Source organism: Suricata suricatta, chromosome 6 (assembly GCF_006229205.1).
Source record: "Suricata suricatta isolate VVHF042 chromosome 6, meerkat_22Aug2017_6uvM2_HiC, whole genome shotgun sequence".
NCBI lineage: Eukaryota > Metazoa > Chordata > Mammalia > Carnivora > Herpestidae > Suricata > Suricata suricatta.
This window is the reverse complement of record NC_043705.1, coordinates 35,554,978-35,578,555: the sequence shown is the minus strand read 5'-3', so window position 1 is coordinate 35,578,555 and position 23,578 is coordinate 35,554,978. Positions and strand designations below refer to the sequence as shown.

At 39.8% G+C, this 23,578-nt stretch overlaps 1 protein-coding gene across 4 annotated transcripts in view; it reads right to left on the bottom strand.

Annotated features, from left to right (window-relative positions):
* The window catches only part of RBM27 (RNA binding motif protein 27), a 75,467-nt gene extending 55,920 nt beyond the window's left edge, over nucleotides 1–19,547 (bottom strand). For all 4 annotated transcript variants that reach the window (XM_029942190.1, XM_029942192.1, XM_029942191.1 and 1 more), the window contains exons 1-2: nucleotides 19,318–19,547; nucleotides 3,596–3,714 (exon numbers count right to left, since the gene is read on the bottom strand). In XM_029942190.1, the coding sequence (XP_029798050.1) occupies nucleotides 3,596–3,714; nucleotides 19,318–19,376 (178 nt within the window). In that variant the 5' untranslated portion in view covers nucleotides 19,377–19,547. The remainder of the gene's footprint in view (nucleotides 1–3,595; nucleotides 3,715–19,317) is intronic.
* Between the last annotated feature and the right edge of the window lie 4,031 nt (nucleotides 19,548–23,578).

Below are 23,578 nucleotides of genomic sequence, written 5' to 3'. Positions count from 1 at the left end.
AAATTAAAAAAGTAAAAGACCTAGGGGCACCTGGGTGGCTCAGTCGGTTAAGCATCCGACTTCGGCTCAGGTCACGATCTCACGGTTTGTGGGTTCGAGTGTCGCATCGAGCTCTGTGCTGACAGCTCAGAGCCTGGAGCCTGTCTTTGGATTCTGCGTCTCCCTCTCTCTCTGCCCCTCCCCTGCTCATGCTGTCTCTCTTTCTCTCTCTCAAAAATAAAAAAAAGTAAAAAAATTTTTTTAATTTAATAAAAAAAAAATAAAAATAAAAAATAAAAGACCTATAACCCAAAGAAGAACCATGGGGTGCCTGACTGGCTCTGGCAGAACACGCAGCTCTTGATCTCAAGATTGTGAGCTCCAGCCCCACTGTGGGGATAGAGATTTCTTAAATAAGTAAATAAACTTATGAAGAAAAACAGGGGCACTTGGGTGGCTCAGTCAGTTTAAGTGTCCAGCTCTCGATTTTGGCTCAGGCCATGATCTCACAGTTTGCCAGACAGACAGAACCCTGCATCAGCCTCTGTGCTGAGGGCATGGGGCCTGCTTGGGATCCTCTCACTATCGCGCTCTCTGCCCTACCCTGTTGGTACACACACACATGCATGAGCTCTCTGTCTCAAAATAAACATTTAAAAAATAATTATAGGGGCGCCTGGGTGGCTCAGTCGGTTGGGTGTCCAACTTCAGTTCATATCATGATCTTGGAATGGGTTCCAGCCCCATGTCAGGCTCTGTGCTGACAGCTCAGAGCCTAAAGCCTTCTTTGGATTCTGTGTCTCATTCTCTCTGCTCCTCCCCCACTTGCACTCTGTTTCTCATTCTCAAAAATACACTTAAAAATTTTTTTAAATAATTATAAAAAAGAAAAACAAAAGCATAAACACCTAACATTACTATTAAGGTTTTTTAAATCATATTACAAGCATACATTATCATTTAAAACTTCTTTGACATGTAATGCAAATATATACATATATGTTTAGAGCTGTACAGTCCCTACAGAGAAGCCACTAGCCACGTGTAGGCGTTTAAATTAATTTAAATCTAAAAATCAGTTCCTGGGGCACCTAGGTGGCCAAGTGGGTTAAGTGCCTGACTTTGGTCATGATCTCACAGTTTATGAGTTCAAGCCCTGCATCAAGCTCTGTGCTAATAACTCAAGAGCCTGGAGCCTGCTTCAGATTCTGTCTCCCTATCTCTCTGCACCTTCCCCACTTGCACTCTGTCTTCGTCTCTCAAAAATAAAAACATTAAAAAAATTTTTTTAAATAATAAATAAATAAAAATCAGTTCCTGGAGCACCAGGGTGGTTCAGTGAGTTAAGCATCAGACTTGGGCTCAGGTTACAACCTAGTGGTTTGTGAGTTCGAGTCCCTTCTGGTTCTCCCTCCCTCTGCCCCTTGCCCGCTCACACTCTGTCTCTCTCTCTCTGTCTCTCTCTCTCTCTCAAAAGTAAGTAAACATTAATAAATAAATAAATATAAATAAATAAAAATAAAACTCAGTTCCTAAGTCACATTAGCTATACCACATGCTCAAAAGCAGCTAGTAGCTACTGAATTGGAAAGGGAAGATACAGACCATATTCATCAGTGTACAAAGTTCTACTAGACAGTACTAGTCTACAAAGACATATAGGAAGGTAACAGATTTTATCTCTGTTGGCAAATATATGGCTGTTTATCTTCTTCTCTTTTTAAAAATGTTTTATAGGCGCGCCTGGGTGGCTCAGTTGGTTGGACGACCAACTCTTGATTTCAGGTCAGGTCAAGATCTAACAGTTTGTGGTGTCAAGTCTTGCCTCAGCTCTGCACTGCTTGGGATTCACCCGCTTCTCTTCCCCTCCTCAGCTCACATGCACGCGCGTGCTCTCTCTCTCTTTCGAGATAAACTTTAAGAGGCATCTAGTGGCTCAGTTGGTTAAGGGTCCTGCCTGGGATTCACCCGCTTCTCTCCCCCTCCTCAGCTCACATGCATGTGCGCACGCACTCTCTCTCTCTCTCTCTCTCTCTCTCTCTTTCGAGATAAATAAACTTTAAGAGGCACCTAGTGGTTCAACTGGTTAAGGGTCCGACTTCAGCTGAGGTCATGATCTCCCAGTTCATGGGTTCGAGCCCCACACTGGGCTCTTTCAGATTCTGTCCCCTCTCTCTGCTCCTTCCCCATTTGTGCACATGGGCTTGCTCTCTCTCTTTCTCAAGAATAAATATTTTAATAAAATGTTTTTATAGTTCTTCCTCATGTGCATTGTCTTTTTTAAAAAAAAGTTACTAAAAACTTTAAAGCTTTAACAACAAATTTTTAAATGTATAAACATACATTTGCCTCTCACCGCAATGTCTTCACTACATTTTATTTATTCACTATTCTCATGGTTCTTCTGTTTCTCATGACTCATCTGGTCTCATCACATGCAAACCAGGTAATAAAAATTAGTATGTTTAGAAAACATTCCCTTTAAAAAAAATGCTCACCTGGACTGGGGAGGAATTCTAGAAGTATTGTTTTTTTGTGTAAAAAAAAAAAAAAAGCCTTAAAATCCACCAAAAATTTGTAATCCTGTCTTTTCAAGTGAGAAGCCATATTTACGATCTTTTCCTTCTCAACAGATATTTCAGTTAAAGAATATCTTCTCACAGCAATAGCTAGATCAACCAATAAGAGTGCATTGTCCATATTCCTTTCATCCATCCAACAATATTTACTGCATACCTATTATGTGCACAACATTATAGGTTCCAAGTCACCACTCTCAACAAAGGGAAAGACAAAAAGTAGGGGGAGGGAAAGAGACAAACACATGTAAGCATGCAAATAAAACATATAACACAACAAAAAGTGACAAGTACCATGAGAAACAAAATGAAGCAAGGTTGGGAAAAAGAGAGGACGATTAGGGGCATGAGGTATAATATACTACACACAGAACACTCAGGGGAAACTACTTGGAGAAGATAACATTTGAGAAGAGGCCAGAAACCATAGAGAAGAAACCATTCCAAGCAAGAGTAACACAAGTTCAAAAGCCCTAACTCGGGACCATGTTTGGCATGCTGAAAAATAGGCAAGGGGGCGAGCGTGGCTGGAATGGACTGAGTGAGAGGGAGTGGTAGGCGAGGTCAGTGAATCAGCAGGGGAGCCTCCAGGAAGCTCTGTGGGCCATGGAGAGGACTGTGGGAAGAAGATGGGAAGTTGGAGGGACTAAGTGAAGAGGATCATGCCCATCTCTTCCTGGACAGCAAAAAACTCCAGTCAAGAGGGAAAAAAATATAGCTTCATTGTCCTAATAAATAGCAAAAACAGCTTCATTATCCTTAAACTGTTATCCCCAACTACCAACTAGATTCTGCCACAAGCCAAAGAGGACCCATTCACCTAAAAAGCAACTGCTTCAATATAGGAAAAAAGCAGAGAAGGAGGTAAAAACAGTTCTTCCAAAATATATGATAAATAATTAGTAGGAATTAGCATATTTAAATGTTTAAAGGGCACTGACTGATAGCTTTCCTTCCAAGCTTTTATCTCCAAGATTTTATCAGAAAGTTTTAAATTTAAATTCTTAAATACGTGGCTGAAAGGCCATAATAATTACCTTTTTGTAAAAACACGTCAAGTTGATCAGCACAAAAGGCTTTCAATTCTTTCTCAGGTTTGTCCTTCTTGACCAGTGCTACAACATAGTTGGCTAAAGCTGAAGGGTCAGCATCACATCTAGTTAGACAAAGAGAAAACACAAATTTTTTAACTTTTTTTTTTAAACAGCAATGTCATTAATGAAGTCACCCATATTTTGGAAAGCTAAAGGTCAATAATTTTATTTGAAATAAAGTGACGGCAAATAAATAAATAAATATATAAACAAATAAAGTGACTGCGAACAAAGACGATTTTTACAACATACACACAGTGCAACCAAGATTTTCCTTTCCTGCCTATTTTTATAAAAGGGCTTGTCTATTTTCAATATTCTAAACATACCCAGAAATGTGGATCAATCTACACTGATTAGCATTTCTCAATGGTAAGAGGAGAGGGTGGCAATCAACCCTTGAGCTGCAGTGCTGTAGAAGCACTGTTCACGTCTTCAGGAACTATCCGTTCCGTGTGACCATGAGGAAGAACCAGGGGAGGCGATGGGACATCTTTCCCTGTTCCCTGTAACCCCAGGCACCGGCATCCAAAAACAACAACCAACTCCACTGATAGTCCTCTCAGTTTCTCAAAGCTCTCTTTAAAAAACGAAAACACAAGAAGGTTGACATAGTAAATACTACCGGCAAATACTCTAGCAGCTATAAGCAAGAGAAGATCTGGGAGCTAGAACAGAACGGATAAGAGAAGTGGTAGAAGGGCAGCAGAGACAACCTTTAGCAAATTTTTTTTTGTTTTGCCCCCATTCAGTAGTAACCTGTTTTCAGACATTCAAAAATCATCTCCTGGGGTGCCTGGGTGGCTCAGTCGGTTAAGTGTCTGACTTTGGCTCGGGTCACGATCTCATGGTTTGAGTTCGAGCCCTGCCTCTGGCTCTGTGCTGACACCTCAGAGCCTGGAGCCTGCTTTGGATTCTGTGTCTCCTTCTCTCTCAGCCCCTCCCCCACTTGTGCTCTGTCTCTGTCTCTCAAAAATAAATAAATGTAAAAAAAAATTTTTTTTTAAATATCGTCTCCTCTGCCAGGGCGGCATGTGTTCCCTGATTTGCCAGCATGTAGTACTTGCCAGACCTAACATTTTATCTACACTCTAGGAAACAAAGTTTTTGTGTTGTAAATATATACATACATGGGAAAAATATTTTTTTAAGTAAATAAAACAAATTTTACAAAAAGAAAAGACGGGCACCTGAGTGGCTCAGTCAGTTTAGCGTCTGACTTTGGCTCAGGTCATGATCTCATGGTTCGTGGGTTGGAGCCCCACGTCTGGAACCTGCTTCAGGGTCTGTGTTTCCTTCTCTCTCTGACCTTCCCCCATTCATACTCTGTCTCTGTCTCTCTCTTAAAAATAAACATTAAAAAAAAAAGAAAAAAAAGACAAGTACTTCCTTCTATTCTGTATTTTTAAAGTTCATAATTCAATAGATTTTTTTTCACTGACAAATTTGCCATGGGAAAGGCTAATTCTTTAAACATTCATGCACATTTATGCACCAAATATAAAAGCAAATTTCAATGACTGTCAATTTTACAAAACTCAGAGACAATAAAAAAAATTATGGGTAAGGGTCAAAGTGTACTGGGAAAGAATTTAAGTATCCATAATGATAAGCTATATATTAATAAAAATATGCAATTTAAAAGAAAGCTAGAGGGCGCCTGGGTGGCTCAATCGGTTAAGCCTCCGACTTCAGCTCAGGTCAGATCTCACATTCGTAGGTTCGAGCCTCGCATCAGGCTCTTTGCTGACAGCTAGCTCAGAGCCTGGAGCCTGATTCCGGTTGTGTGTCTCCTTTTCTCTCTGCCCCTCTCCCTCTCATGCTCTGTCTCTCTCTGTATCAAAAATAAAACATTAAAAAAATTTTTAAAAAAAGGATTGGTGTTCAAGGACCACTGTTTAAAAAAAAAGAAGAAAGCTAGGATTTTTCTTAAGTAAAAACTGCAAATTACATTTTAGAGGATTATTAATAGACTACCTGGATAAATTCAATTGCTAAATTTTAAAATGGATACACAGATCAATATCAGGAAAAAAAAAAAGTCTGGGAGCACCTGGGTGGCTCAGTTGGTTAAACGTCCAACTTTGGCTCAGGTCATGATCTCATAGTTTTGTGGGTTCCAGCCCTGCAGTGGGCTCTGTGCACTGACTTTGCAGAGTCTACTAAGGATTCCACCCCGCTCTGTCTGGCCCTCCCCCACTAACTAACTAACTCTCTCTCTCAAAATAAATAAGTAAAAAATTTTTAGTTAAAAATGGAATTACTGCATGATGTAGTAATTCTACTTTTGGTTTTTTACTTGAAGAAAATAAAAACACTAATTCAGAAAGTCATATGCCAACCCTATGTTTATCACAGCATAATTTACAATAGCCAAGATATGGAAACAATCTAAATGTTCACTGTCAGATGAATGGATAAAAAGGATAAAGATGACCTGATATATATCCATAAAATATATTATTACCCAACCATAAGAAGAAATGAAATCTTGCCATTTGCCAGCAACATGGATGGGCCTATAAAAGTATATGCTGAGAGCAGTAAGTCAAAGAAAGACCAATACAGTAAGATTTACTTACATTGTGGAATCTAAAAAACAAAAACAAAAACAAACAAACAAAAAAAACCAGAAACAGACCTACAGATACTGAAAACAAATTGATGGCTGCCAGAGAGAAGGGCAATTGGGGAGATGGATGAAATAGGTGAAGGGAATTACAAGGTACAATCTTTCAGTTTTAAATAAATAAGACATGGGAATATAATGTATAGCATAGGGAATATACTCAGTAATATTTTAATAACTTGTATGGTGACAGATTGTAACTCAACTGATTGTGGTGACTACTCCATAATGTATAAACCAAATTACTATGTTGTATACCTGCAAGTCATATAACATTGTATGTCAGCTACTCAATCTAAAAAAACAGCAATAATAAATAATAAAATATACAGCATTTGCACCTTCAAAAATGTTAGAGACCATGCTCACCTTGGCTAATCCATAAACACCTCACTCCTGAGAATACTAAAGTATTTGATCAATACAGTTCTAATCAATATTCAAATGGAGGGGAGAGACAAAAAAACATATCACATTTCTACCTTTACTTAGAAAGTTCAGATCCTAGATAAGGAAGATATTCTAAATGTAGAAAAGAAAAGGATTTTTTAAAGTACGTAAGAATGGTAGAAAGGGGCAATGTTGTTTTTTCTACTATAAGAAGAAGCATTAAGGAGTCTCATGACCTAACAGGTAGAAAGCTGGATAAGGACACGACATTTCTAGTGAGAAGCAGCCAAAACATTCAGATTACTGAATAGGAGTTAAACAAATGCATATTTCTTATTTTTTTTAATGTTTATTTTTTTGAGAGAGAGAGAGAGCATGAGCAGGGAAGGGGCATAGAGAAAGAGAGAGACACAGAATCAGAAGCAGCTCCAGGCTCTGAGCTGTCAGCACAGAGCCAAATGCAGGGCTCGAACTCATGAACCGTGAGATCATGACCTGAGCTAAAGTCAGACACCTAAACGACAGAGTCACCCAGTTGTCCCAAACACGTATTTCTTTTTAAGTTTACTTATTTGAGAGACAGCGTGATGAGGGGAAGGGGCAGAAAGAGAGAGAGAGAGAATCAATCCCAAGCAGGCTCTGCACTGTCAGCGCCAAGGCCAATTCGGGGCTCCAACTCACAAAGTGAGATCATGACCTGAGCCAAAATCAAGAGTTGGACGCTTAACTGACTGAGCCACCCATGTTCCCCAATCCCAGATATCTTATACACATATGTGGTATTCAGACTCTGAAAAAAACAAATGCAGAGTTAGGTTGCTTCCGATGAAACACATTTTGATAGGACGATGTTAAAACTCAAGATGAATAATTACAAGAAGGCAAAAGAGCAAGAAAAAAACTAGATACCAAGAGAGTAATCACAGATTTTAAATATTTGTGCAATATGAGTAAACAACTGATTGTTAATAACTGATAGAATTCTGTACCCAATTCAAAGTATGTTTATAGCCAAAGGAATGGGACCATCTAAATTGAGCAGCTTCTAATATGTATCCATCAAGTACAATGAAGGAAATTACCAGTCAGAAATAATAAAGTCACACCAAGTGAATGGTGAAACTTAAATACACAGGAGAGTTTTATGCTGTAATTTTCTCTACCTTTATGACTGTTCTTATATATTCTTTCATCACCCCTTACTATATAATCTCTAAAAGCTGACAATTACAATACTGTAGCCGCTATGGCAGCAACAAGACTTCTAAAAGTGTGTCACAAAAAACAGGGCACGACTAAGATTCTTGGTAATTTATGAGACAAATGCAGGAGCACTTCTCTTACCCCAGAGTATTTTAAGTATTTTAGCTATTTATTTATAACCAAATCTTATGGAAACAGATTTCTGCTTACCTATACGGATTAGCATGTTTGAAAATAAAAGATTTTAAAATTTTGGTTCCATAGCTGTGTTAAGTACATACATTGCTAGACAGAAAGGAGCTTTTATTATAAGAAAGATTAGAAAACATGATAACCATCTGAATTACTATTCTACTATAGTCTTTAAAAGGCTTTAACAGCACAATTGACGAATTATTCATTTTATGGATACCTCAATTTGTAAATACGTAAAGACAAACTGGGTGATCTACTCAGGATCAGGCAGAAAGCACACCTGTGGAACTAAAACTAAGCTACAATTCTACAGAGTAAAATCTATTTTACAGCATATACACTTGCCCACTGTAAATCTGCATGACAAATTAATGTATCTGAAATCTCAACCAATAGTTACCTTTCAGTTACAACAAAGAACAAAAGAAATTTCCTTAAGTTTAATGGAAAATAGAAATAGGAGGGCTCCTTAAAACTTACATATTGCATAATAATGTACTAAGAGCGTGTTTCAATTATCTTATTTTATTTTAAAAAATCGGGGCGCCTGGATGGCTCAGTCGGTTGAGCAGCCGACTTCGGCTCAGGTCACAATCTCACGGTTCGTGGGTTCGAGCCCCACGTCGGGCTCTGTGCTGACAGCTAGCGCAGAGCCTGGAGCCTGCTTCAGATTCTGTGTCTCCCTCTCTCTCTGACCCTCCCTTGCTCATGCTATCTGTATCAAAAACAAAAAAGCATTAAAAAAAAATCAACCATAATGAATTTTCATCAAGGGAAGTTAACAGAAATACTGCCCTAAAAATATCTGTAAAATCCTCAAAGTTATCCTTTCCTCCATAATGAAATCTCCAATACAGGTTTATGACATTATCTACTCTGGTGGCACATCAGCTTTACAGATTTCAGACCTATACCCAATCCCAAGACCAAAGAGAATGGTCCTGCCTTATCTCAGGCCCTAGATGAGAAACACTACTTAAAAGTTATAGAAGTCTTTTCTTTTTTCCTTCTTTTATTTATTTTTTTTTAGAAAAAGCCAATACTACTTAAACCTCTTCCACTTCCAGAAAAATCTACATGTTTCTAAATAAGCGCCCAATTTTAAGTTCTAACTTAGTGTGATATTTGTTTCAGAATTGAGACAATGAGTATGTTACTGAGCCATACAGGAAAAAAACCACCTGATCTTAACGTGTCTCAACAGCCATTAAAAATGTTCATAGTCCCTGAATATGTTGTAGTTGTAATTACGGGAAATCAGCCTCAGGAAATAAAGCCAAACATAGAGAACACTGTACCTAATTAGTGCTAAATATATATACAATTGAATAAATGCATGATATAAAAACAGATTTTTTTTTAAACGGAGAAAGTAAGTCAAGACACCCATTCTTATTGGGTTTTTTTTAATGTCTATTTTTGAGAGCCAAAGAGCACTTGCAAGAGCAAGGAAGGGACAGAAAGAGGGGTACAGCAGATCCGAAATGGCCTCTTTGCTGACAGCAGAAAGCTGGATGAGGGGCTCAAAATCAAGAATCATGAGATCATGCCTGGAACCAGAGTCGGACTTTCAACAAACCGAGCTACCCAGATGCCCACCCAATTCTTATTGTTAAATGTTTATGAAACATAAGGCAACCAAAATTGATGATTATGAAAACACACAAATATGAAAAACATTTCTGATGTAAGGTCAAATGCAGATATAAAGATAAGAAATTTTATATTTGGGGGCTGGGTGGCTCAGTTAGTTAAGCATCCAACTCCTGGTTTTGGCTCAGGTCACAGGGCCTTCTTGAGATTCTATCTTGTTCTCTCTGCCCTTCCCCTGCTCTCTCTCTCTCAAAAATAAGTAATGTTTATTTTTATTTTTGACACACTGAGCACAAGTGAGGGAGGGCAGAGAGTGAAGGAGACAGAAGCAGGCTCCAGGCTCTGAGCTGTCAGCACAGAGCCCGAGACAGGGCTCAAACCCACGAACTGTAAGATCATGACCTGAGCTGAAGTGGGAAGCTTAATCAAAGCTTAACCAGGTGCCCCAATAAGTAAACATTATAAAAAGTATACTTTTTATTATGATTATAGCTACATGAAGTTCAAACACACAAGAGAAGCTAGAAATTAATATACACAAGTAATTTTTTTTTCTGTATTTTCTGCAATGTAATAATGCTTCTACTTTTACTTTATAAAAAAAAAACTAAACAAAACACCAAAATGTGTGATTCTGAGATCTGTGTTCGGATTATTCCTTTGATAAAACAACACTGGAAAAACAAGTAAAGGGAGTACCTGGCTGGCTCAGTTGGTGAAGCATCCGACTCTCGATCTCGGGGTTTTAAGTTCAAGCCCCATGTTGGGTGTAGAAGTTACTTTTTATCTTAGGGGCACCTGGGTGGCTCCATCACTTGAGCTGTCCCAACTCTTGATTCCAGGCCAGGTCATAATCTCAAGGTGCAGTCCTGAGATCAAACCCAGGTGGGCCTCTGCCCTGGTCATGGGGCCTGCTTGGGATTCCCTATCCCTGCCCCCTGCTCCTCCTCAGCTTGTGCACATGCTCTTCTCTCTCAAAATAAATACATATTTAAAAATAAAATAAATTCTTAAAAAAAACGGGGACGGCACCTGGGTGGCTCAGTTGGTTAAGCATCCAACTCCTGATTTCAGCTCAGGTCATGATTTCTTAGTCATGAGATCATGTCCGCCTTGGGCTCTTGGCTGGGCAAGGAGCCTGCTTAGGATTCTCTCTACCCCTCCCCCTCTCCCTACCCCTACCCCTCTTTTAAAAAAAGAGAAGAGAAGAGAAGAGAAGAGAAGAGAAGAGAAGAGAGAAAAGAAAAAAGAAAGGGAGAAAAGAAAAAAGAAAACAGAAGAGAAAAAGAAGAGAGAAACGAGTAAAATCTGATTTGACTTTAATAAAAGAGTTAACGTGAATAACATTAAGTTCTAAGAACCTGTTAACACATATCAAAGAGACAGAAATAATGTCACTTCTACTTCTTTTCAAATGAAAGCTTTCACCTTCCTCTTAATTGATTAGAGGCTTTCATGAATGAAAGAAAATACCCCTAGATTTATTTTGGAGGAAAAAAATATATATGTCAGTGGCAAACCCGATTTTGATATTTGGACTACATCTTACAGAGCAATAGTCACCACCTAAGTAAACCTGAAAAATTATGACTATTAAAAAATATGGGGCACCTGGATGGTGGCTCAGTCAGTTAGGCACTGGACTTCAATGGCTTCTGAGTTCAAGACCCGCCTTAGGCTCTGTGCTGACAGCACAGAGCCTGGAGCCTTCAGGTTCTGTGTCTCCCTCTCTCTCTGCCCTACCCCAGTTCACACTCTTTCTCTCAAAAAAAAATATACATTAAAAAATATATATATGTCAACCAATGTGTGTGTATATGTATATATATATGTGTATATATATATGTGTGTATATATATATATGTGTGTATATATATATATATATATATATATATACAAGCACCGATTCATTTAAACATTTACTGAATGTTTACTAAGTACCAAGCATCTTGCGTGGTAATGGAATTACTCTGAGCAAGACAGACCTTGCCCTGCAGTCTGGTGGCCAAGCGATGAAAATGAAGACAAATAATTACAGTACAAAATAACACATGTTAAAAAAAAAAATTCACAACAAAGTAGGTAATAACACTAGCAGAGGATGAGACAAGACAGTGATAGGAAACACAGGACTATAAAAGTGACTTCTGGCTTCTAGCCTATAGCAATTGGGCCAAGAAGAATGCAGTCAGACATATTTAGGAGGCAGACCAAAAGACCTAAGAACAAGAATGTCCTTAAACTTAGTGTACTAAAACTTGTCAAAGGGTGCCTGTGTGGCTCAGTTGGTTAGGATCCAGCTTTCACTCAAGTCATGATCTTGTCGTTTGTAGGTTCAAGCCCTTCATCGGGCTCTGTGCTGACATCTTGGAGCCTAGAGCCTGATTTGGATTGTGTCTCTCCCTGTACCTCCCCCACTGAAGCTCTGTTTCTCTCTTTCTCTCTCTCTCTCTCTCCCTCTCTCCCTCTCTCCCCCAAATAAATAAACATTCAAAAAACTTTCTGAGGGACACCTGAGTGGCTCAGTCAGGTCATGATCTCACGATCCATGAGTTCAAGCCCCGCATCAGGTTCTATGCTAACAGCTTGGAGCCTGGAGACTGCTTCAGATTCTGTGTCACCCTCCCTCCCTCCCTCTCTCTGCCCCTCCCCTGCTCATGCTCTGTCTCTCACTCTCTCAAAAATAAATAAAAACACATAAAAATTAAAAAAAAAAAACTTGCCAAGGAGTCCTCTGGTCAAAATATGTCCTTTTCTGTGAAATAAAGTCCGACAGCACTTTAGAGGCACAATAATTCTTTGAAGCCACTAAGCACACTATCAGAACTTCTCAATCTTTGGGGCGCCTGGGTGGCTCAGTCGGTTAAGCAACCAGCTTCAGCTCAGGTCATGATCTCATGGTTCGTGGGTTTGAGCCCCACGTCAGGCTCTGTGCTGACAGCTAGCTCAGAGCCTGGAGTCTGCTTCAGATTTTGCATCTCCTTCTCTCTCTGACCCTCCCCTGCTTGCCCTATCTCTGTCTCTCAAAAATAAATAAAAGACATTAAAAAAAAACAGAACTTCTTAATCTTTAAAGAACATACCTCCAAAATACTCATTTCACCCTCGTAGTTTATTTATGTCAGAGGTCAGGTCTCATAGCTGCTAGGTGATGATTTTTCCTATTTGGGTAGCCACAGACATTACTAATCAGAACTTAATGTGATAAAGATTACAGATCTATGGCAGCATGTAAAACTCTATAGAGTTCAGGGGCGCCTGGGTGGCTCAGTTGGTTAAGCATCCGACTGCAGCTCAGGTCATGAGCTCAGGTCATGATCTCACGGTCTCTGGGTTCGAGCCCCACACAGGGCTCTGTGCTGACAGCTCAGAGCCTGGAGCCTGCTTCGGATTCTGTGTCTCCCTCTCTCTCTGCCCCTCCCACACTTGTACTCTGTCTCAGTTTCAAAAAAAAAAAGCTCTGTAGAGTTCAAAGTATACACTCCCTCCATGACCACTGAACCAATACAGTGATCTGTCTGTGAAGCTTACTGCTGCCTTTTCCATCATACTCAGAGACGACAACATACTCAATCTCCTAGTGCAATAAATAAGATGTTGCTATGGACTGAGGTCACAGAAACTACAGGTCAAAGCCGTGGCTTTCACTAGCAATTACCGGTCCTACCTACAGGGCCTGCAGTGATACTCTAGCTCTGCCATGCACTAGAATACTATGTTTTAAGTGGCATTACTGCTTAACATTATTAAGTAAAATATTTTTGCAAAAAGAGTTTACCATGTTTTCACATTTCAAAAACCACAAAATTTCATTTCTATTAAATGCTTCTAAGGTAAACAGGCACTTTTTATAGTCTACACATTAATATTCACACCATATTTGAAAGATAGATAGATGGATAATATAATTAACTGTTTATAGAAAATTTAAAGAATTTCTCCGAGGTCACACAGTAAATCAGGGATACAGTACTAGAAACTAAATGCCCTGATCATGTTTTACCATAATAGACGTATGCAACTATACAAAAAAGTATTACAAAGCCCATCACTTGTTTTAAAATCTATACCAAGGAGGGGCGCCTAAGTGGCTCAGTTAGTTAAGCATCCAACTTCAGCTCAGCTCATGATCTCAAAGTTCATGAGTTCAAGCCCCATTGTCTGGCTCCATGCTGACAGCTCAAAGTCTGGAGTCTGCTTCAGATTCTCTCTCTCTCTCTCTCTCTCTCTCTCTCTCTCTCTCTCTCTCTCTGGAGTCTGCTTCAGATTCTGTCTCTCTCTCTCTCTCTCTCTCTCTCTCTCTCTCTGCACCTCCCCTGTTCATACTATCTCTTTTTCAAAATAGACATTGGAAAAACAATTTTTTTAATGGTTTTTTTTTTTTTTTTTTGAGAGAGACAGAGACAGTGCGAGCAGGGGAGGGTCAGAGAGAAAGGGAGACACAGAATCCGAAGACAGGCTCAAGGCTCTGAACCGTGAGATCATGACCTGAGCCGAAGTCAGACGCTTAACCGACTGAGCCACCTAGGCGCCCCGGAAAAACAATTTTTAACATATACCAGGGGGATGCCTGAGTGGCTCAGTTACTTAAGCATCTGGTAATGATCTCACAGGTTCGTGAGTTCGAGCCCCATGTCAGTCTCCACACTTAGCCTGCGTGGGATAGTCTCTCTCACAATAAATAAATAAACTTTAAAAACTAAAAACAGGGGTGCCTGGATGGCTCAGTCGGTTGAGCGCTGGGCTTCGGCTTAGACCATGATCTCGAGGTTCGTAGGTTTGAGCCCTGCGTCAGGCTCTGTTCTGACAGCTAGCTCAGAGCCTGGAACCTGTCTTCAGATTCTGTGTCTCCCTCTCTCTCTGACCCTCCCCTGCTCACGCTATCTCTTTCTCTCTCAAAAATAAATAAAACATTTTTTAAAAATTTGGGGGGGGGCACCTGGTGGCTCAATCAGTTAATCGTCCGATTTCAGTTCAGGTCATGATCTCACGGTCTGTGGGTTCAAGCCTCACGTCAGGCTCTGCGCTGACAGCTCAGAGCCTGGGGCCTGCTTCAGATTCTGTGTTTCCCTTTCTCTCTGACCCTCCCCCTCTCATGCTCTGTGTCTCTCTCTCTCAAAAATAAATTAAAAAAAAACTTTTTTAAGTAAAATAAAAATAAAAACTAAAAGAAAAAAATGAAACACATAACAAGACAAATTTTTATAATAAGCTAAAGAGCTTCAAATTGTGTGTGTATATACATATATATACACACACACATGATATATATTATAAAAAACTTAAAACACTTGAAGACATTGGGGGGGTTCCTGGGGGGGCTCAGTCAGTTGAGTGTCCAACTCTTGATTTCGGCTCAGGTCTTGATCCCTGGGTTGTGGGATGGAGCCCTCCCTCTGGCTCCCTACTGAGCATGGAACCTGCTGAAGGTTCTCTCTCCCTGGCTTGTACTCTTTCTCTCAAAAATAAATAAATAAAGACAACATTTTTCAGGTAGAAATTCATGTTTGGTATTAACAAATGCTTGCCTGAGGGTGCCCAGATGGTTCAGTCAATTAAGCTTCCAACTCCTGATGGGAGTTCATGAGTTCAAGCTCCAGGTTGGACTCTGTGCTGGCAGTGTGGGGACTGCTTACGATTTTCTCTTTCCCTCTCTCTCTGTCCCTCCCCTGCTCACTCTCTACCTCTCTCTCAAAATAAATAAATATATTTTTTTATTTTTTTATGTTTATTTATTTTTGAGACAGAGACAGAGTGGAAGCAGGGGAGGGACAGAGAGAAAGGGAGACATACTCTGAAGCAGGTTCCAGGCTCTGAGCACAGGACTCCAACACACAAATCGCGAGATCATGACCTGAGCCAAAGTCAGACGCTTAACTGACTGAGACACCCAGGCACCCCCAATAAACAAGTTTTTTTTAATTAAAAAGAAAAATGCTTGCCTGAATTTTTTTAACGTTTATTTATTTTTGAGAGACAGAGTACTAATACAAGCAGAAGGGCAGAGAAAGAGAGAGAGAGAGAGACAGGGAGAGAGAATCCCAAGCAAAGTTCTATTGGCTAAACTTTTATTAAACTCGTAGTTTCTAACTTATCCCTTGGATTTACTTAGACTTTACTCTTAAGGTGCTCACCTACTGAAAATGAGAAGCTATTTCTAACAGAAAGAAACCATGACATCTCCCAATGGTACATAATCCCTACATAGTCTCTATAACTGACATTTCAAAGTGAAGAAAGATAAAGACCTTAGACAAGGGGCGCCTGGGTGGTTCAATCAGTTGAATGTTCAACTGGATTTCAGCTCAGGTCATGATTTCAGTTTCTGATACTGAGCCCCGCATCTAGCTCTGTGGTGACAGTGAGGGACCTGCTTGAGATTCTCTTTCTCCCCCATCCCCACCTTCGAATCATGCTCTCTCAAAATAAATAAAACAAACTTAGGGGGGGAAAAACCCAACACCTCAAACAAGACTTGTGAATTCAGTCTGTTCATGTAGCAGTAGGAATAGAGATATAAATTTCTTGACTGAGATGGTTTCTCTCCCTTGACTGCAATGCCAATAAAAATGGTACTAGGTTTTCCCAGCAAGTTAAGGAGTTATTTCTTCCAGGTACTGTCCTTTTGTCTTTCCTCTAGGAAAAGTAATAGACAGGTCCCCCATCTACAAAAGGAGTGGAAGGTAACGGATATGTTCTAATATATGATATTTCTAATTCGTCTACAGGGAATAATCACATGTAAAATGGCTTGGTTTAGAAATACTCCATTGCATGCGACACAACATGCTTAAAAACCTATAAAAATTAAAATCTTTTATAAATTTAGTTAACTGTTATAAGCTATAATTAAATAAAATAAATAAACTATAATAAAATTTAGTTAAGTGTAAATTAAGCTAAATAAGAAAACACAATAGAAGATCATGGGCATGGATATAGTATGATTCCAACATATCCACTTCAACTCCATTATCTGAAACTGCTCTGAAACACTATGTCGTAAAAACACGCCACTCTGCCATGACAACTTTCCTCAATCTGTAATATGCAAAAAGTAAATTTACAAATACAACCCATTTTAGCATATCATTTGTTACATTTTAGGGTGTCTTAAAAAGCAAAAAATAATATCCCATGACAACCAACGAAAATACATATATCGGCACTTGTTATTTCTTTCCTTTTTGCATTTGCTATTTCTTATTAACGCTTCCATCTAAAGCCATACTTCTAGGAGTTAAAAATTAGTATTTTTTAATTTATACTTCTAGGAGAGCCTGAGTAGTGATTTTGGCTCTTTTTAGCCCCCCCAAATTAACAATTTTATGATTAAAAAAGCATTTTGTATGTTTCCAGTTGAATCTGTAACTCAAAACAAATGGGGAAATTAAAGCCAAATAATCAGTTTAAAAGGTAACTTTTATCCATAAAAATTATAGAATACCTATAGACTTATTAGGATAAAGAACAAAAATAGGCTAAGAGAAAAAAACACTAGTAAGGTTTGTACCCAAACTAAATTTTCACATTAAGAAAAAAAAAAAAACCCACTACTGAGAATTGTAGGGAGGATTAAACGGGAAAAAAAAGGCAATTAACTGTAACATTAAAACTAGTCACCTTCTACCAAAGACATATACATATAACTCTTTGCAGAATCTCTACCTAAAAACAGAATCAGAGCCCATATGCAAAATTGTCACACACGCACACAGGTTTTTTTCCTTATGTTATATACATGAAGGTAAACAATTTTTTAAACACGACCTTTTTGCCGCCTTTTCCATATATGGTCAATTTCACTAACTCTATTTCATTTCTTTTCTACCTCCATCACAATCCATCTCCATTCTTTGTGCTCCCAAACTTCACTGTAGAAAAAGATATCAGACTCAAGACACCCAGACTCTTCTACAAAACTTTCAAACAGACCATCACTAATATAAAACCTACAAGTCCTGAGTGTACTTTCATTCATACCTGCACTCTCACATACTCCTAGTCCTCAGATGTAAACAGTACTTTGGACACCAACATTCCCCTAATGCTGCCTTCTTTAACCATCCTACCTTCACAAGGCTGACACAGGGGATTAAAGATGACTCTCTTCTTAGGAGTTCACATCCAAGAAATCAAAGCAGCAAAACAACAACAAAGTTAGTTGACAAGATTTCTCAGGAGGACCAGGAAATAAACTGGTAAGCAGCTGTCTCCCAACACCTCCAACTTTACCACACGCACCTCCAGGCCTCCCCAACTATCCCTCATTTACACCTCTGAAAAACTCAGTGTTTCCACTAAAATGGTCTAATCTAATGAATCACATAGCCTGCCTGACTCTCCCTCTACCCCTTTCCTTTCACCCAGCAAGTCCTCACCTCTAAAAGGAGAATAAGCTAAGCAGGAGAAATGAGGAGGGGGCAGGAAACGACTCCCCCCTTTCTCTTTCCATGCTTTCTTTCCCAAGAGAGTTAGAGATCATCTCTCTCCACCCCTCCCTTCAGCACTCCCTCTCTTCCCTCTATGGGATGTTTCAGGAACTAGCTATCCCCCAATATTCCAAATAAACTCGCCACAATCCAACCTCTTAAAATGGCTACAAAACAAAACAAAACAAAACAGAAAGCTGGTACCTTCTGCTATCTTTCAAGGGTCCCACAATTTCCATAACTAATTACCTACCTAAAATATTTTTTAAAAACAAGCCCTTCTGATTCTTCAGCCTCTCAACAATAATCCTACACCTCAATATCTTCAGGTGCTCTCACAATCCTCCAGCACTACCAAACTCTTAGTCTTTCTAGTACCCCTTTTACTGCTCCAATGACTGTACCTAAAAGTCCCTACATGCTGCAGGTATATCCCCTTTCGACTACTCCTCCAACAATATTAAATACCTTTCAACCCTCAAACTTTAAAATCTCAGTATTTTCCAACCCTTAATGGTATTTAAAAGTTATCAGTTTTCCTAGCACTAACAACTTCCGGATAATATTTTAAAATCCCTTCATATCCTTGTTATCCTATTTAAAGCTTTCCAGTAAGTCCCAAAAGCACTTGAATGCTCACATACCTCTTTCAAATACCTCATGTTTCTCAAATCCTTCAAATTTCTTGAACCCTCAGAGCTCATCAATAATTGCTATAGAGCCCTCAATGTCCCTACTATTCCTTTCCATCTTCATGTTTTTAAAAGGCCCTCGGTACTCTGCTTCTGGATCTTTTCAGGCTCGTACTGATGTTAATAAAGCCCTCGACATCCTGCTACACCCTTAATATTCACATTCAAAAATCCCTCGATAGCCTTGCGATCTACCGCTCTTTGCTCAAAGAGTAAAATTTTAAATTCCCTCACTATTCCGGCTACCCCTTCCAGCACCTCAATATTTATATTTAAAAAGCCCTCGCTGTCCTTGCCGCCCCCCCCCCTCCGGTCTCACAGCCACACCGCCTCTATGCCCCTGGCTCTCGCTCCCCCCGCCACCGCCCCCCCCCCCACAATGGTGATAGTACTACACAGAAGACGTAGCTGGGACCTCCCGGCCGCGGCCCCTCCGCTCCGCCCTCCCCCACGCCGCCTCCCCTCCCCCCACGCCCCCGCGGGCCCCCAACGCCCACGTTCGCCGGCCCTGGCCCAGCCTGGCTCACTCACATCGGCTCCAGTAACTTGGCCAGCCAGGACTTGAGGGCATCCACATCCTCTATGAGCATGGTGCAGGGAAGGCGGGCTCGGCCGCCGCTCTTGTTCAGGCCTGCTGCGGGTCTCCCCTCGCCGCCTCCTCACGCTCTCTTCACAGCTCCCGGTGCCCCAGCCCACCGGGCATCTTAGAAGACTTCAACCTACTCCCCCGGCCGGGGCCTAACAGGAACTAACCCAAGAGCCCTCACTCAACCTAGCTTGACGGCTCAGGGGGGCGGGAGATAGCGCCAAGTGGAGGGCGCAATAACCAATAGAAATAAGAGGGCCGTACGCGCAGAGCCAATGACAAAGCTCGCTCGCCCCGCCGGATGGCCGTACCCAGTTAAGGTGGAGGGATATAGCAAGGTAGATAGAGAGCTTACGTGAACTCCTGGTGCAAGATGGTATCTTGGAGAAGGTGCTGTGCCTCTTAAAGGGGCCGCGGCGCCTTTTTTGACCACGCCGTCGCCCGCCGCGCAGTACCGGTGTCTGCTACTGGGAGTGCCTGGGGGAACACGGCAAGCCCCTCAGCCTGGTTCCTTCCTCTCATTTTTTCCTGGAAACACACTTGTGTCCCGAAATGACTCAGCTGTAGTAAATCTGCAACACAACGTGCAATAGGTTCACATTCGACACATTGCACTGAATGCAAAATCTTACTTTTTCTTCCTTACACAATCATTTTGCTCAGCACACATGCTTGTATTTTTCGCCGCTGTGCTTAAGTTACGCAGAATGTTTCTGACAACCATTCCTTGGACTCCAATAATCGTCATTTTTAAAACGTGGCGCACAGCTGTAAAAGGCTGAGGCCATTTCAATTTTACCATTATTCTTAACACATGCTTTTTTTAGGAAAAAAAATTCTAATACATATGTTTGAGGTTTTTTTTTTAAATTCTCTGTTCCCTGGATATCTAATATTCAGTAAGGATTTTTTTGCAGGAAGAATTTTGATCAGCAAAAAAGTTTTTAAAAATATTTTTTTCAAATCGAAATTACAAAAATAGGCAACTTAGCTTGTACTGGATCAAAAAATTCCTTTTGACGTTCTGAAATTACTCACTTGGCATGGTCTTAGAATGCTTTTTCAACAACAAATACTGAGCACCTGCTCTGTGCTAGGACTGTGTAAGGCACTAGGATTCCAATGGTGAGCAAATGGTCTTTCCCCTTAGAAAGCTGAACAGTTTGTGGGATTATGCAACATAATAATATTTTGAAAAATACCTGATGAGCTCATATAAAAGAGATGAGTCAGCTCAAAATCAGCAGGTATATTTACACACATAGAACAAGAAAAAGCAAATTTTTTCTCAAAAGGGCTAGGTACTAAATATCTCTTATTTTGTGGGCCATATGGTCTCTGGCAACGACTCAACTCCGCCCTCTTGGCATGAAACTGGCCAAGGTAAAATGTAAACAAATGATTATGACCTGTCCAAATTGTCCTTATTCAATTTTAGATAATTTTCAAATGTCACAACATATTTTCTTGATTTTTTTTCAAAAACCATTTAAAAGTGTAAAAGCCATTGTTACCTTACAGATAGAAAGAAACAAGAGCCAACAGGGTTTGGCTTGCTGGCTGCAGTTTGTGGGCCCCTTACACAGAGTAATAAAAGTGAAATGCCCTTAGAAATCATCTAATGAACCCCTTTTACTGATACCTTCTTAACTTTGCAAATAAGGAAAATAGGCCAGAGACTGAATGGTTCACCCAGAATCACACATATCTGTGGATGGAGCAGAATTTGCATCTAGGTCTTCTTACAGCAAGTCCAGAACTTTCTCAGATCCAACTGCCTCTTCTTTCCTCTCTCCTCCTCCCCTTCTTTATGCTTATCCACGTTTCCTTCACTTCTTCTTACTGCATGGGTGAAGTGTTATCCAAAAATGAAGAAATAAAGTGTAAAAGTGATATGTTTAGGCCTAAGGCTAGGAAAGAACTTGATAGTATGATAGAAATGGAACAGGAATTGCTTTTATGAAAAAGTTTGAAAAGTGATATCCATTTATATTGATGCAGCCTTTTGGGAGCTCAGATTCTAGTAGTCACACAGTCAGGTATTGTAAATAACAATCAGAGCCACAGTTGTTGAATACATACTCTGTGCTGGCTCTGTGCTAAATATTTGAATATTTGTCTTCACAGTACCTCTGTATAGTAAACAGTACTCACAGATGAGAAAATTGTGTCCCAGAAAGATCATTAAACTAATGAGTGCAAAGACCCAACCTTGACGATGTGTATTTGACCATAAAGCCCACACCTATAGCCTTCACTTAAATATCCCACTAGCAAACACTGAAGTATTAACCATGTGGTTCATTCGAAATTCATTCGACAAATATGTATTGAGCCCATTACCGTCTATTAGGCACTGTTTGGGGGATAATGGAGAGTAGAACTAATGTTAAATAAATGTTCTTTCCTTAATTAAGGTGTATGTTAAAATGGATACTTGACAAAGATTGACTTTTCTCTCAGTTTTATCTTCACAGGAGGAGAAAGAGATGCCAATTTATCTAAGAGAGATTATTGATATAAGGCATTGAAAAGAAAGATTGAGTGCAAGAAGAATACACATCTAAACCATCTTGATTCAAATCAAGTTTGCTTTCTTGGCTTGATGGTAACTGGGCCTCAACCAGGAAGAACTGTTAACTATGCGATTTCACACAAGTGTTGACAGAGGGCGATGGGCCTTCCATAATCAGAGTGGATTTGTCCACGTTTACTTTTTTTTTGTCCTATTCCTTACCCTGTGGGTAAGAGCTGTCCCAGATGTATGATAACAGAGGTTGAAAGTAATTTTTCAGATTTAAATTTCTGTGCAATGTACACTCACAATGTCATCAGACAATGCTTCAGTAGGATTTCTAACAAGGAAGTTCACAGTTAGAAACAGACTCTCTCATTTCTGTACATTTATGATAGTTACCTGATTAAACAACACACCCATCAAAATATCAGTGCCTCCTGAATCTGGATGACCAGTTGCAGCCCAACTGGCTCAGAAAAAAGTCACTTAGAGGCATCTGGCTGGCTTAGTAGGTGGAGCATGCAACTCTTGATGTTGGGGTGGTGAGTTTGAGCCCCACATTGGTCTGGTTGTAGAACCTACCTAAAAGCAAGTCAGTAAATAAATAAACAAATAAAGAAATAAATAAATGTCACTTGAATTCTAGTTATGCAAAGGCAAAGTGAGTTAGCCAAAAAACAGAAAGTCAATTGGAATTGTCTGTCTTCATTATGGAAATGTAGGTTTGTTTTCTTAGGAAAGCTATGTTATAAGGGTTTGTTTGTTTTTTTAAAAGTTCTGTCACACTGCATAACTATAAGAATGGCTCATATAAAAGGCAAAATGGTACAGCCACTCTGAAAAACAGTTTGGTATTTTCTCTAAACATGAATGCAACTACTGTCTGACCCCACAATTACACTGCTGAGAATTTATCCCAGAGAAATCACAGCATGCTCATGGACGAAAGCCTGCATACAAGTGCTCATAGCAGTTTTGTTTACAATAGCCCAAGACTGGACTCAGCATCAGACGACCTTAAACACGTGAATGGTTAAACACACTGTAATACATACATATTCATCATACCATGGAATGCTACTCAGCAACACAAAGGAAGGAATTACTGATACATGCAACAATTTGGATGAATTAGGCTGAGTGAGGAAAAAGAGCCAATCCTCAGATTATATACTGTATGAATCCATGTACATAACATTTTGAAAATGACATAATTTAGGAGTGGAGGAGAGAGACGAGGGTATGGAGGGAAAGTTGGTGTGGTTCTTAAAGGGCAACGTGAAGGATCCCTGTGGTGTTGGAAGTGTTCTGTATCTTGACTATGGGGGTAGGGGCAGAGGTGATAACATTGTATAGAATCAAATTTATATGCGGGGCACCTGGGTAGCTCAGTTGGTTGAGTGTCTGCCTCTTGATTTTGACTCGAGTCATGGTCTCATGGTTCATGAGTTCAAGCCCTGCATCAGTTTCTGCACCGTCAGGGCTTCCCTATCTATTCTTTTTTCTCTCTCCCTCAAAAATAAATGAATATACATTTAAAAAAAGAAGAATCAAATTTGTATGTATATACCCATGCAAACATGTATAATGAATAAGCATAAAACTTGAATTGATGTCAATATTCTGATTGTGATATTATACTATGGTTTTGCAAATATTACCATTGGGCAAAATTGGGAAGCATGCAA